General features: G+C 36.3%; 1 protein-coding gene across 4 annotated transcripts in view; it reads left to right on the top strand.

The window, feature by feature from the left end:
* MAP3K15 (mitogen-activated protein kinase kinase kinase 15) overlaps positions 1-14,637 on the top strand; it is a 125,304-nt gene that overhangs the window by 18,370 nt on the left and 92,297 nt on the right. For 3 of the 4 annotated variants that reach the window (XM_087726408.1, XM_087726404.1, XM_087726407.1), the window contains exons 2-6: positions 4,019-4,158; positions 5,405-5,428; positions 10,212-10,283; positions 12,722-12,915; positions 14,359-14,527. In XM_087726408.1, the coding sequence (XP_087582534.1) occupies positions 4,019-4,158; positions 5,405-5,428; positions 10,212-10,283; positions 12,722-12,915; positions 14,359-14,527 (599 nt within the window). The remainder of the gene's footprint in view (positions 1-4,018; positions 4,159-5,404; positions 5,429-10,211; positions 10,284-12,721; positions 12,916-14,358; positions 14,528-14,637) is intronic. The other variant, XM_087726406.1, reaches the window with a different exon arrangement.

Genomic DNA, 14,637 nt, shown 5'->3' with positions numbered 1-14,637 from the left:
CAAAAGAAGGGACAGGAGAGGAGTTTGGCAGTTTGAAAAGCCCTGCTTGGAACTCCTCTCCTGTTCCTTCTTTTGTTGTTTCTACATGCCGAGCAGGTTGTGCTACTTTGTCTGCAAGGGCGCTTTGCAGCGACAGGGGCCAGGAGCGGTACCGGCGTTCCCAGATGTTAATTACTTCCAGGTTCACCGACAATCCGGTTCGCGTGAACTGGGGCGATCCGGGAGGAACCCACCCCTGGTTCCCGCTAGCTTGAGGTTGGAAGTGAAGCCATGACGCAAAGCTGGAGATCACTTTGGATTCCTAAAAAGGCTTCACCTTGCCAGATGTCAATTTTGGTGGCTTAAGATGAAAGCAGAAGTGGAAGACTATGTGCCACTTGTGCAGCCATGAAAATATAGCCAGGCAAGCACCCTGGAGTACTACAACAGATGGGATTACCCAACTGATCATGGGAAGAGATTGCAATGGATTTCATCATAAAGCTCACAGATAGCGGCAGGAATAAAATAATTTGGACAGTCATTGACTTATTTTCCAAGCAAGCTCACTTCATTGCTTGCTCAGGACTACCATCAGTGAAAAAACTGGTGAAGATGTTTGTCAAACACATTTACCTACATGGCGTACCCAGAAGAATCATCTCTGACTGCGGACTTCAATTCACTGCCAAGTTCTGGAGGGAGTTCCTGAGCAGCAAAATGTGCGAATGCAATGGTTGAACAATGCATCTGTTGTTAATGTGGATTACCAGCAGCACAATTGGTCGGACCTGCTACCGTTCACTGAAGTGGCGTATAACAACGCTGTCCACAGCAGAACTGGATTAACTCCTTTTCAAGTTATCAGTGGCATGGTATGTCCCCATGCCTGAACTGCCCTGAGAGCCCCCTCCTCCATGTCTTTGACTGAATGGATGGACACTTTAAAAAAGGGGTGGAGAATACAAAAAAAGCTCTAGCAGAAGCAGCGGAAGAATACAAGAAACAGGCTGACAAGCACTACTCGCTCCAACCCCTCTTCCATGTGGGGGATAACGTTTTCTTGTCTACCAAATGTATACGGTTAAGAATTCCTAGCAAAAAATTAGGGCCAAACTTTTTAGGTCCCTTCCCAATAGTCAAAATAATTAACCCAGTTACGGTTCAGCTCAATCTGCCTAGAATTCTAGGGAAAATACACCCAGTCTTTCATTGTAGCTTGCTGAAACCTGTGACTGGGACTAATTTAAGATCGCAGACCCAACCACCCCCTCCTCCGGTAGTAATACAGGGAGAAACTCACTACAAAGTTTTAAAAAATTCTAGACTCTAGATTATATAGAGATCGTTTGCAATATTTAGTGCATTGGAAGGGGTAGCATTTGTCTATTTGTCTACCTGGATAAAAAGTTGGAATGCAAAAGCTGATAAGTTAGCAAAACAATTCCATGATAAATTTCCTGATAAGCCAAAGGGTCCCCCTGGGGTGGGGGAAGAGGTGGTTAGTGATGTTTATGTTAACCCCATACAATATTCTCATTACAGTATATCCTTTTCTTCTGAGGGGAGGCAGCCTGTCAGGCCTGCCAGCCATCTTTTCTTTTCGACCTCAGGCCTGCCACACTTTCTATTATTCTACTATGCATTTTCTATTGTGGGAAAATGGGAGGGGGGATTGTATGGAATTAGATTATATGTAGCCATAACAAAATTCTTTCTAGAAAGTCAAGGTCATTCTTTGTCTCTGCACCTTATGAACTGGATGGGTGGAAGCTGCCAGCAGTGAAAGATTGGACCATGTGATGGACTTGTGGGTATGGGGACAAGATCTTGAACTTTCAACTGGGTGGGAAAACCAGGAAGCCTTCATATTCGGGTTTCCCAGATGTGCCAACATGGTTCTCTTAATAAATTGGAACTTTGAGGAATCTTTTGCCTCGGGCTCTGATTTACTTTAGGATGCTATTTGAAATCCCGACACAGGATTTATTAATGAAGTGGATGGTGATTTCCCCAACTGTTTCTCTAACTTCTCCCCATATGTCACCAGCTGTGGAAAAACATTTACCAGTCAATCTGGACTAGGGAGAAGGTAGTTTTGCCAAATATTTACAAACCATATTGTTGAGGGGTTTTTTTTTGTCTTTTTAAATAAACTTTGGTTTTATTTATCACTTGCAAGACTGATTTATCTCTGGTCTGAAATCTTTAGCTATGACTTCCAGTTTGGCGTCGCTGTGGGACAGTTGTGGGTAGCAGGACTCTGTGAACCCAGGCCAAATCCTCACTGTTGGAGGGCCCTAAAGGGCTGAAGTCACCCTGAAGGGGTGGTGAAGAAAGGAGGGGAGCCTTGCAGATCGCCGAGAGTGGCAGCTCTTCTGCTGGATCTGAGGCTCCCTGCCATCTAACAATGAAGAGGTGGGGCAGTCATTATGGCTGCTGTGAAGCTGGAACAACTGAAGAAATAAATGTGCTGGAGCTGTTCATGAACAGTGCACTGGAACTGGGGGACGTGATTTTCAGCTTTTATACCAGCGATTTAATCCCCCCCCTCAAAAAAAGAAATTCCAAAAGAAAGACTCTAAAGCGGTGAGAAAGCAGCAAATAAACAGAAAAAGATTACAGACCTGAAAGAAAGTGAACGTAAAGGGAGAACACAAAGTTTTAAAACCTACAAAAAAGACTGGACTGCAATATTTTATTGTTAATATTTTGAAAAGGCATTTTTAAAATGCTGGGAATATTTGATTGATTATTGGAAGAAATTACTTGAAGAAAATAGGAACAGCAATCAGCTGCTAGATTTTGTGTAACGTTGAAATTTTAGGTGAAGATGCCATCTACTGGTGAAAGAATATATATTATATTTTTACAAGGCTGGGAATACTGTAAAATCTTCATTCCCCCCACCCCACTCCAGGGGAAGGATACCGCAAAATCCCCGTTTCCTCCCGATCAGTTGGAACTCAGGAGGCAGGGAATAGATGGGGGAGGGGGCAGTCAGAAGTGGTATTTACCAGTTCTCCAAACTACTCAAAATTTCTGCTACCAGTTCTTCAGAACTGGTCAGAACCTGCTGAATATCACCTCTTTGATATATGATATACTTATGAGGCAAACAAACTCTCAGCAAATGACAATGAAAAATGAACAAGAAACCCAGGAAATAGAGGTGAAAATAGAAAGAACAGAGAAAAGGCTAGAGCAGATAAAACAACAAATGAAACAAGAAGATAAGGAGAAGAAAGAGATAATTAAAACTTATGAAAAAGACCAGACAGGTTATAGATTAAGAGATTAAAAAATAGAACTGGATAATCAGAAAGACATTCCTGAAGTGAGAATAGAGTCCCTGATAGACATATTGAAGGATTGGCAGCGAAAAGTAGAGACAGATGAAATACTTAGATCAAATATGAATGATGCATGGAGATACAAAATCCCAAGGGAGAAGTATGGGAGACATGTCAAAAGGTCAACAAGAATTGAAATACTAAAACGGGCAAGAGATGGATAGAAATAAAATACTTCCTAATGTAAGATTTGTTCTATTAAGAATTAGAATGGAGATAGAAACTAGAAGGGAAAATATTATTATGCATATTCATATTAAATATTTTAAAGTTAATATGAAGGTGTAAAGATTAGAAGTTGAAAGATGATTTTACTACGTATACTTAAATAATATCACTATTGTTATTAGTATTGTGTATTAAAATATTGAAAAATTAAATGATGAAGGATTATATACATGGAGCAAATATTAACTTGTTAATTACTTCCATTTTAATATTTATAATATAATTGTGTGAGTATTATTATTACCACTTATTATGTATCTCTAGCCATACATGTTTATATTGGAGGTCCAGGAGTTTGTTTAGAAATTATTTCATGTTATTTTAATCTTTCTTTTTGCCAAAAGGCGTGAAAACTCTTGTTTGTCTCACTGACAAATTGTTTTAGTCTCAGAATTCAGAACTTTAGAAATAACACCATATACACTTTCCCCAAGTTTTATTCCATGATTTTATTATAGATGTTGCAGTTGTGGATATGAGTGATTTTTCCAGACAACCCTCCCTCTTCTACCACCTTGGGGTACGTGAAAGCTTTGACATGGCCAATAATGTTATACTTTACCATGATATGGATGCTGATACTGCTCAGTCACTGAAGGTAAGTTTTTATTCTGTTGTTACATTAAAAGATTTAAAAATATTGGACTATAATCAATTGCAGTAAATTTAGATGTGTCTTTTTAAAAATATGTTTAATTTTTTTAACATTTATTTTATAATAAAACAAAAGATAAGGTACATATAGTTATCCCTATTGAATTTTGCATTGAATGTACTTGGATAATTCAATACATATCAGTAATAAATTATAAACAGTAAAACAATAAATAAAATTAATACAAAAAATTAGAGCTAAGTTATAATTATACATTATAATTCAAGTTTATTTTATATGGCAAAAAACCCCAAATCTCAGACATGGCCATAACACTATATAACATAACAGTGCAAGAATGATAAATTATGTACATATCAGACTTACTTTTTATATATAAAGTTAGGCTTTACATCAAAATTTACTTCCATTATTTAATTAGTTTTTCTCCCAAAGAAGGTATACTAAGAATATATTCCAATAAAAATCCCCTGCATTTGTTAATTTATATAGTACTAATTCAGTGAATTTGCGGGAGGTTTGGTGAAATTTGAAATGAATATCTCTGGTTGAAATGAAATTGCATTGTTGTATGCTGCCCAGCGTCACTTCCTCTGAATGGGTGACGATATAAATTTGATTAATAAATAAATAAATTACAAACTGCAAAATCTGTTTCATTCTACTATGTCACTTTTCTATATTTTGGGACTTTAATACCACCATATATGGATAAAGGGTTTTATATGCCTCCTTGTGAGAAATAACAAAATGTACATTAAAAATAACATACAGTTATGAGTAAAAACATTCCAGATTAGATGAAAAGATATAAGCGATGATAGATAAATATAATTTAAATGTTGTAATCAGATTAACAAAAAAAACACCTGATAATGTTAACTTCTGGTTTTTTTAAAAATTCCCATTTCTGAGTTATTGTATTCCTACGTTGTATTCCTACATTCTACATTCAAATAAAATTCCAGAGTTGAAGAGAATTTTTTTATAAATGAATATTGCGCGGAGTAAAAGATTATTAGCTTAATTTAAGAATTACACTTCATCTTCATTTAAGCCAAATTGATATGCTACATTCTTATCCATTTCATTAAAAGGCTAGCAATACCTTTATCAAATAGTAAAATTCACATATTTAAAGATTTTCAGTCTTCAAACCAGGAGAATTATTGTTTTTTAAAGGCAGTATTTGTTATACTTACGTAAGATTGCATGTTTTGTTTTTCAGGACATGGTATCTCAGAAAAACACAGTAAGTATACAGACTCCTATCTTTTAAAATGTACATTGGGAATACTACACAATAGGGAATTGAGAGAATTTTCAACATGAGAACTGTAAATTCAAATATGTACTGAAGAATGGATGTTGTTCTGCTGTTTTTCGGTCCTGCTATCTTTAATAAATTAAAAGTAGCTTTGTTTAATTGAAGTTTCTTCACATTGGTCAATTCTTCCTGTGTTCAAATCTCGTTATTCCACTTAAATAATTGTTCCATAATTCCTCATGGCAAGGTGTGTGAGCTTACCTAAGTGATACATTTATATTGTATTTTTCCAGAAAAAAATATTTATAATGTAAAATAATTTAATATTTAATGTATTGGGGAGGTATTCAGTGATTTCCGGTATTTCCACAATTTGTACATATTGATTTCATTTCAAAACAACATAATTTCTCCCTTTATTTTGTTGACAATGTCTCATCAAAGTAAAGCAGATCTTTATAATTATTTATTCCACTTCTTCAGATTCTAGTGGGGAGGGATAAAGAGGCTAAATGTTAAAAATAACTGATGCGGAGCAAAGAGAAACATTTCCATTTTCATTTCCCTATCCAGCAGTAGCTGTAGGTCCAATTCTTTGATTTGAAACTGAAAAAAAAATAGAATTCAGGCAGTGTCAAATACTTGTTAAACTTCTTTAAACTTTGTTAAGGGAGTCCTCAACTTAGGATACGGGGAGTCCTCAACTTACGATAACAATTGAGCCCACAATGTATGTTGCTAAGAGAGAAATTTGTTAACTGAGTTTTGCCCCATTTTACAACTTTTCTTGCCACATTTGTTAAGTGAATCATTGCAGTTCTTAAATTAGTAACATGGTTGTTAAGTAAATCTGGCTTCTCCATTGACTTTGCTTGTCAGAAGGTTGCAAAAGGTTTTCACATGACCCTGGGACACTGCAACCATCATAAATATAAGTCAGTTGCCAAGCATTTGAATTTTGATCACATGACTGGGGATGGTACAATAGTTGTAAGTGCAATACAGTTATAACTCACTTTTTTCATTGCTTTTGTAACTTCAAAGTCACTAGACAAACTGTTGTAAATCAAGGATTACTTGTACATACATGCATGTGTGTGTATGTGTGTACATACATGCTACGTGTTATATATAATAGATATTAAATTTATTTGAGGGATTAAAATTTGTAAGTGGCATTAGAATAAATGGTTTACATGTTTTTTTAAAAAAAATCAGATACAAAAAGTGCATTAAAACAAAAGTGCATTTTTGGGAAAAGTAAATAAAACTAAAGCAAGCGATTAACTGATTAAAAAATAACTAAACTAGTGTGACTTCGTAGACAAGTAATAATGTAAATAGTTTGTGATAGATAGGTATGAGTGTAAAAATCTGAATACAAAGACTATTCAAAATGTAAGTTGGACAGGACAAAGAAATAGCAGAGATCAAGGTAAAAGCTAAATTTCATTTCAATTAATTGATGTTCAGTTTGGTACTGGGCATTTAATTTCCAATATGCTTAATATTTCTCCACTTTATCATGTTAATTGTTATAGGTCTGTAGCAAAATTATGAGGGGTTCTGCAGGCTTTGCCCAATTCTTATAAGTCGGATACTATAGAGCTGGTAGGACTTAAGGTTGTATTCTTACCATGCAGCCATTTTTTTAAATTTGCATTTATTTCATTTTGTTGTGGAAAATTCAACAAACAGTGATCTGGAAAAAAGTTCATAATTATTTCTATAAACACGATTTCCCATAGTCTTTTCCTCAGCTCTGGCCATAGACATTTTCAGTAATGAACAATTGCTGGGACCTAGTGCAGCACCCATTGACATATTTTTGATGTTTGTGGGCCTGTTCATTCTGTTTGCTGCTGGCGCTGCCTGTTTACCTGTTGTTGTTTTTTTCAAACAAGCATTTAAAAAAGCAAGGAAAAACAACAGTAATTTAGGTATCTATTTCCTTAATATGATGAAGAAAATATATTCTCCATCCATCCATTTCAGTATTTTTTTCTAGAACTGCCTGTCTCTGGGCATCTTAGAAACATCACAGTACTAGGAAAGAATGATGGTCATCCAAAGGGAATAAGAAAATTTATTTTCTCATTTAACATCTAATATTAAAAAACCTGAAAAACACCCTACCCTAAGGCATAGGTTTTCAAAAATAATTTAAAAGCAGATGGGGTAGTAGTGAAGAAGATTCTCTTACCCAAGTACCCAAATCTAAAATAGCAGTCTTGATTCTGTACTTTTGCATGTATACTAGTGCCAGATGCTACTATCAAAGCAACAGCTGCTTGTTTTTAATCCCTTTTGGCTGTATGTATGTATGTATGTATGTATGTATGTAGGTAGGTAGGTAGGTAGGTAGGTAGGTAGGTAGGTAGGTAGGTAGGTAGGTAGGTAGGTAGGTATCAGAGGACCGGACTGGTAGTAATGGTAGTTCTCCTGCCAGAAGCTTCGTTAGAAGCTTTTAAAAAAAAAAACTTTTCCTGCTGGTTCAGGCAAGGGAAAAAAGCCTTTAAAAAGTAAAAGAAAGAGGGAGGGGGAGGGAGGGAGGAAGGGAAGGGAGAAAGAAAGAGAAAAAGAAAGAAAGAGGGAGGTGTTAGAACAAAACTCACTTTTCAGCCGGGAGATTCAGCAAAGGAGAAAAACAATCTGAATCCCCAAACAGAGCGTGCCTGGCTGTGGAATTCTGGGAGTTGAATGTTGCAAATTTTGGAGACTCCTGCTTTAAATTGAAAAGCTGCACAGAAGGAGGTTTGCAAAGTGACATTCAGCAGTTTGTTTCTGGGTCAACTGAACAACAAACTGGATAAAAGGAAGGATTCTTATATGGTTCTATGTTTTTGAAGTTTTGGGTTTGTGCAATATGGGCTTTGTGTTTGGATGATTCCCTGCTTGTGTGAATGGAGCTAAACTTTCTATCGACTCATTATCTCATTATCTTTATCTGGCAGGAATGTGAAATAATCCTCAGACAGGTTTCTTTGTTAGCAGCTTCATTTTTCTTTTTCTGGGAGAAAGAAGGAAGGAAGGAAGAAAGGAAGGAAGGAAGAAAGAAAGAAAGAGAAAGAAAGAAAGAAGAAAGAAAGAAAGAAAGAAAGAAAGAAAGAAAGAAAGAAAGAAAGAAAGAAAGAAAAGCAATTTAGGGCTAGAAGGCTACTCGGAGGTCATCTAGTCCAACCCCCTGCTGCAGCAGTAAACCTTACATTATCTGGTTTATTTTGGTTCCTCTAACAGAGAAGAAAATTGCCAGAAAGGAGAAGGAGTTTACTAAGACAAGGCTGCCATGCAGAGGAAGGCAGAGTTATTCCTTGACTTATGACTACAATTGAGTCCAAAATTTTGGTTGCTAAGCAAGAGCCTTGTTAAGTGAGCTTCATCACATTTTACAAGTTGGCCATGCCCACCACACCCACAAAATAGGCCACACCCACAGAATAGGTAGTAAAACATTTTGAAACCCACTCCTGGTATGTATGTATGGTTGGTTGGTTGGTTGGTTGGTTGGTTGAAAGTAGGAAATGATCGATGGCTTGATAAATGCAAAAAAACACATACAAATCTAGTGTATTACAATATATTAGTGGAGTCACCATAATATCACAGTAAGAGCAATACTAATCTGGCTAGGAAGAGTTCTCCTCACTTCTCTTCCCAGAGAACTCAAATAATTTCCTTTCCCAGGAAGGTAAAGGTCAGTGTTTTTCCCTAAGAATTCCCAGAACAGCAACTTTTATTAGTAAATGACATGTTCAGTATCAAATAATTATTGTTGTGATAATTATTGTTCTTAATTATGTCTGTGGAACTTCATATATTAGCTTTATACAGTTATGGTATTTGAAATTTTTGACTGTGTGTTGAATTGGCAGATATATGCAATTGTCATGTAGTAAAAATGATTGTAATTCAGTAGTAAATCAAAAGAATGGAGATTGGATGCTCAGTTAATTTCATACTATTATGAAATTAAGCTTTATCTTACAATAAAAATCAAGGTTCATTACTACTGCTTTTTTAAAAAACTAATTTAATATTGAAATGAAATTTTATCCTCCTTTGTTCCTATAAAATAAACAATTAAAATGAAAAGTTACTAATGTACAGCATTAAAGAAAGATTGACTTATCAGCAACTTCTTATGTCCCAGAATTTATTTTTCCAAACCAGAACTGGCCTTGCATATAATGAAGGTTTGCAATATCCTGTGCCCAATTCTGAAGTTTGAAGAAGTCTGAATTGGTGAATGCCCATTCCAAATGATTTTTATAAAAATATTAAAATACTTAGCCTAATGGATTTTAAAGAAATATCCTAGCATGATCCAAAGGTGCTTTTCAAAAGCCAACTGGACTTCTTGGTTTTTTTCCCCTTGAAAACGTTTCATTTCTCATCCAAGAAGATTCTTCAGTTCAGGAACTGAACTGAACTGATAGATAGAAGAAACTGATAGAAACAAGAAAGTCCAGTTGCCTTTTGAAAAGCCCCTTGGGGTTCACCATGACCTGGATGATTGAGAATCTCCATAGACATATCTCAGCATGAAAAATTAAGTGTAATTGCTATCAATTAATATTCTTGCTTCCTAAGGAATGTTTGTAATTATACATTCCATTAACCTTTGTATTGTACATGTACATGGCAAGCATACTGACACACAAACATATACTTTGCTGTTTTCCTTTTTTTGTTAACATTTCTTTCCTTTTCCATGTGTCTTGTTTTTAAAATCTGAATCCTTCTCGTCTTCCATTACAATTTGGAATAGGCTGCCAACCATAAATCTTTTCTTCAAGTACAGCTACCTCCAGAATACCATAGTGGTAGTATAATGGGCAAAGTACGTATCACTCTTTCCTCTGTTTACCTTTTATAAATGTTGCAATATGCTTGCTTCTCTGTCCTAGTTTTAAAATAATCACTTCTTGAACATTTTAAAAATTGTTCTGTTTTAACTCTTTGTACTCTTGAAATAGCAGTGTTATTTTACCAGAGTCTTTGCCATCAGTGCTTTTAGGGTAGCAATCATGAGAATCAATATCCTGTTTCTGTAATTGCAGATGCTGTGAGACATAGAAAGAGTCCATAGTGTCAACATTCTCAAATTAGCATTATTCCAGAATTACAACTAATATGAAAAAGAGCCTATTTTAACCACACATCAATCTTCCAGTACTCTTAGATTAAACCAAAATATTTTTATTTAGAATGGAAATTCTTCTCCTTGGCCCTTAATGTTGCTAGTAAATTGAAGAATTGAACATGATCCCACAAACAATATATCTGATAAGCAGTGTTATTTATTTTACCAAATGTAATGTATCCATTCTTTAAAGTTAACATCTACTTTGGTGTGTGGAATACAATTGTTTTCTGTTTACAATCCATACAGTTGCTGTACACATATTGGAGAAAGATGTTTATAAAAAAAGATTCTATAGATCTCCTTTCATTTACTTAGGACAAAGATTTTTAAATTTGTTTCAACTTGCCCATCTTCAGTTATAACAGCCCTAAATGGTCATCTGCTTAAGTAAAAATCCAAAGTCAGACATATGATATTTTCATGTGAGGTACACATCTATGGAGGTTTGTTTCTAATAGATCTTCTGTGGCACTACTTTCTTTTCCTTTTTCCTTCTTGGCACTTGTCCTTTTAACACTTCTCAAATTCTTTCTTAAGTATATGCAATGTTAAGTATAGAAAACATTTTTGTAGGCATCAGAGTTAAATAGGCAGGGAAAAACCTCATTGTTTTATTGATTTGAGGTTTTGTACACATATAGTATAAACTGCCAATTGGTAAGTAGAGGGATGCAGTAGCTCAGTGGCTAAGACGCTGAGCTTGTTGAACAGAAAGGTCAGCAATTCAAAGGTTCGAATCCCTAGCACCGCATAATGGAGTGAGCTCTCATTACTTGACCCAGATCCTGCCAACCTGTAAAAAAATGCAAGTGGAAAAATAGGAAACACCTTTGGTGGAAAGGTAACAGCGTTCTGTGTGCTTTCGGCGTTTAGTCATGCTGGCCACATGACCATGGAGACGTCTTCGGACAGCGCTGGCTTTTCAGCTTTGAAATGGAGATGAACACTGCCCCCTAGAGTCGGAAAAGCCGGTCGCACAACCCCCCTCTCCAGTCATGCAGGGCCCCATTCACTCACCTAGGGGCATTCTGAAGGCGCCGAGCCGCGGGAGGCGGAGGGTAGTGAACAGGCGTTCACGTTGCTTGGTGCCTTCTGGGTATCGCTAGGTCGGTCAGCGGTGCTGTGCCCGGCTGGAAAGGGGGGTTGCCGGGTGGCTGCTTGTGAGCATGGTCACCTCATGGCTGCTGTGTTGCTGCTGCGACAGCACAACACAGCCATTCAACCCTGAGGCTGTGCCCGGCTCTTCGGGAGCCAGCTTGCAAGAGAACAGTTGCCTGGCAATCCCCCCTTCAGCTGGGCACAGCACCTCTGACCGACCTAGCGGTACCCCAAAAGCACCAAGCAACACGAATGCCTTCGTTACCATGGCTTGGTGCTCTGCCTGGCCAAAGAGGGTGGGTGGTCCAGGGGGCTTATTTGGGGGGGGTATTTTTTTTTGCCCACCCGAAATATGTGGCGAGGCTTTAGTTTCAGGACAGGTCGTATTTTGGGGGAAACACGGTATTGAATAGGGCTCTACATTGTGCATGATTTTTCATACCACTTTAGAGCAGAGTTCCCAAACCTTTCAGCTTTGGAGAATGGTGGGAGGGAGAGAGGATGGTTCTGTGTACAGGTGCAGTTCCATTTGAATGAGGGGTGATACTGCGCATGCCACTCATGAAGCACCTGCGCCTGTCTGTTGCTCATGTAAATGTGGGTGTGCATGCACTTGTCCACCCCTTCCATGGCCTAGGGATTGGGGACTCCTGCTTTAGAGCTAACTATATGAGAAGCTTCACTTGTATATTATCTTCATTGAATTTAGAAGAGTAAAGATCTCAATTTAAAGACTATATAGATTCCTATAAAATTATCATAGATTTCCTCTTCCTTTGCAGTAACTGTAGAGGAAATATTTGACATTGTAGACTAAATTAAGGCCTTATTAAATCCATGTTTACAAAACTAAATTTAAAATTGTGGAATTTTCCCACGTAGGCATTTATGTCTTTTTATATGGTCTTTTGTTATAAGGATGAAAGCTGATTGTATTTTGCATAAATTTCAGATAAACTTTTAAAATTGTATTTCTGTATCTTTGTTGAGCTTTCTTTTTAACATGCAATATTTTAATTCATTGTCTTCTTCAGGCTTCAAGTGGCAACTATCATTTCATTCCATACACTGTATCATCATGTGATAATTGTTTTTGTTGTGAAAGTGATGTCCAGCGGAGAGTATCTGAGTACATCCAACCTAATTGGGATACCATCTTAGGACCACTCTGTGTTCCACTAATGGACAAGTTTATCAGCCTTCTCAAGGATATCCATATCACTTCATGGTAATCTATGACTCTTTAATGGTTTTATTAATCATTTCTTTTTCTATTTTTTTCCTTTAAAACAAAGCTCCAGGATGTTCTGCAATCACAATATTTCTCTGCTTAATGCATTGGTGTGCTACAATAAATGAAACTTCTGTACTTTCTGGGATAGAATCAGGTCTAGAGACAAGTTCATCCTACTTGCAGATCCAGAGTTTGTGCAAGCCCTTTCTTGTTCCTCATTGGAAGGAATGTATAAAAGATTAAAGTATTTTCATAATGTAATTTTCAGAACAAAAGTTACATTAAAATGTTTTTTTAAACAAAATATACCAAGAATACAGATAGTCCTCCATTTACAACCACAATTGAGCCCAAAAACTCTGTTGCTAAGTGAGAACGTTGTTAAGTGAATTTTGCCCCTTTTTGAGACCTTTCTTGCCATAGTTAAGTGAATCACTGAAGTTAAGTAAGTAACACAGTTGTCATGAATGTCGCTTCGCCATTGATGTTGCTCATTAGAAGGTCACAAAAGATGACCGCATGATCTCATAACAATACAACCATCATAAATATATCCCAGTTGCTAAGCAATTGCTAAGCAGCTGATTTTTGATCATATGACCCTGGAGATGCTGGATCAATTATAAGTGTATAAAATGGCCATAAGTCACTTTTTTCAGTGTCGTAACTTCACACTGACATTAAATGAACTGTTGTAAGTCGAGGGCTACCTGTATACATATTGCTGGCTACCTACTAGGCATACCTTAAGAAATTGATCTAAACTTTTAATGCACTAAATGGACTAGGACCTAATCATGTAAGGGATCATTATCCTGTTAATGGACCTGATTGAGTGTTAAAATCAATAGGATTTTTTGAAGAGATACCCCACTTCTGTTTTCCTGTTAGATACTTGTTGTTTTGTCAGATAAGAAAATCTTTTTCTCTGTTTCTGCCATGTTAATTTTGTGTGTCTCGTTCTGTCTATGGAGATTCTTTGGAAGCCCCTTTGGGAGTCTCATTCTCTCATTATTTAGTAAAACTATAAAGACTTCCTCACTATAATTTGAATTGTTTCATGATTTTAGTATTTACTTTATTGCTAATTTTAATCTTAATTTTCAACCTATGTTGTTTTGCTTTGATTTTGTTTATTGTCTTGACTAGTCAAGATAGCAAGAAGACAGGGTTGTAGATTTCCATGCTCAGTTTGGATTTTGAACTGGGTTTTTATTATAATGGGATAGAAACATAGGATCTCTCCATTCCTAACATTCCTTATTTCTGTTCAGAAGATACTCACCAATAACTTGCTGAAATGGGCAGTTATGTAAATTGAATTAAGATGTAAACATCCTGCAGAGAAACCAGAGCCTATGGTTTCAATGTTTTGTACTTCAATATGCCAGACAATTGTTAAATAAATTTGTATTCCTATTGTGCTTAATTCCTTAGTACGCATTATAAGGAAAGTCTGTTAAATGACATCAGAAAAGCTAGAGATAAATATCAAGGAGAAGAACTTGCAAAAGAACTGGCTAGGATTAAACTTCGTATGGATAATACTGAAGTCCTGACTTCTGACATTGTGATCAATTTACTCCTATCCTATAGAGATATCCAGGTATGTTACTTTTACCTGAAAATGCAGAATTTACCCATTTATGGAATGAATGTTTCTGATCTTAATTTTTCCCCTTTAAAAACATCTATTTTAAGTTCAAAAATGCTTTT

Source organism: Thamnophis sirtalis, unplaced genomic scaffold (assembly GCF_051295495.1).
Source record: "Thamnophis sirtalis isolate CommonGarterSnake01/CBP01778 unplaced genomic scaffold, rThaSir2_p1.2 scaffold_12, whole genome shotgun sequence".
Lineage (NCBI taxonomy): Eukaryota > Metazoa > Chordata > Lepidosauria > Squamata > Natricidae > Thamnophis > Thamnophis sirtalis.
Note: the sequence above shows the minus strand (reverse complement) of the source record. Positions and strands in the feature narration are given on the sequence as shown.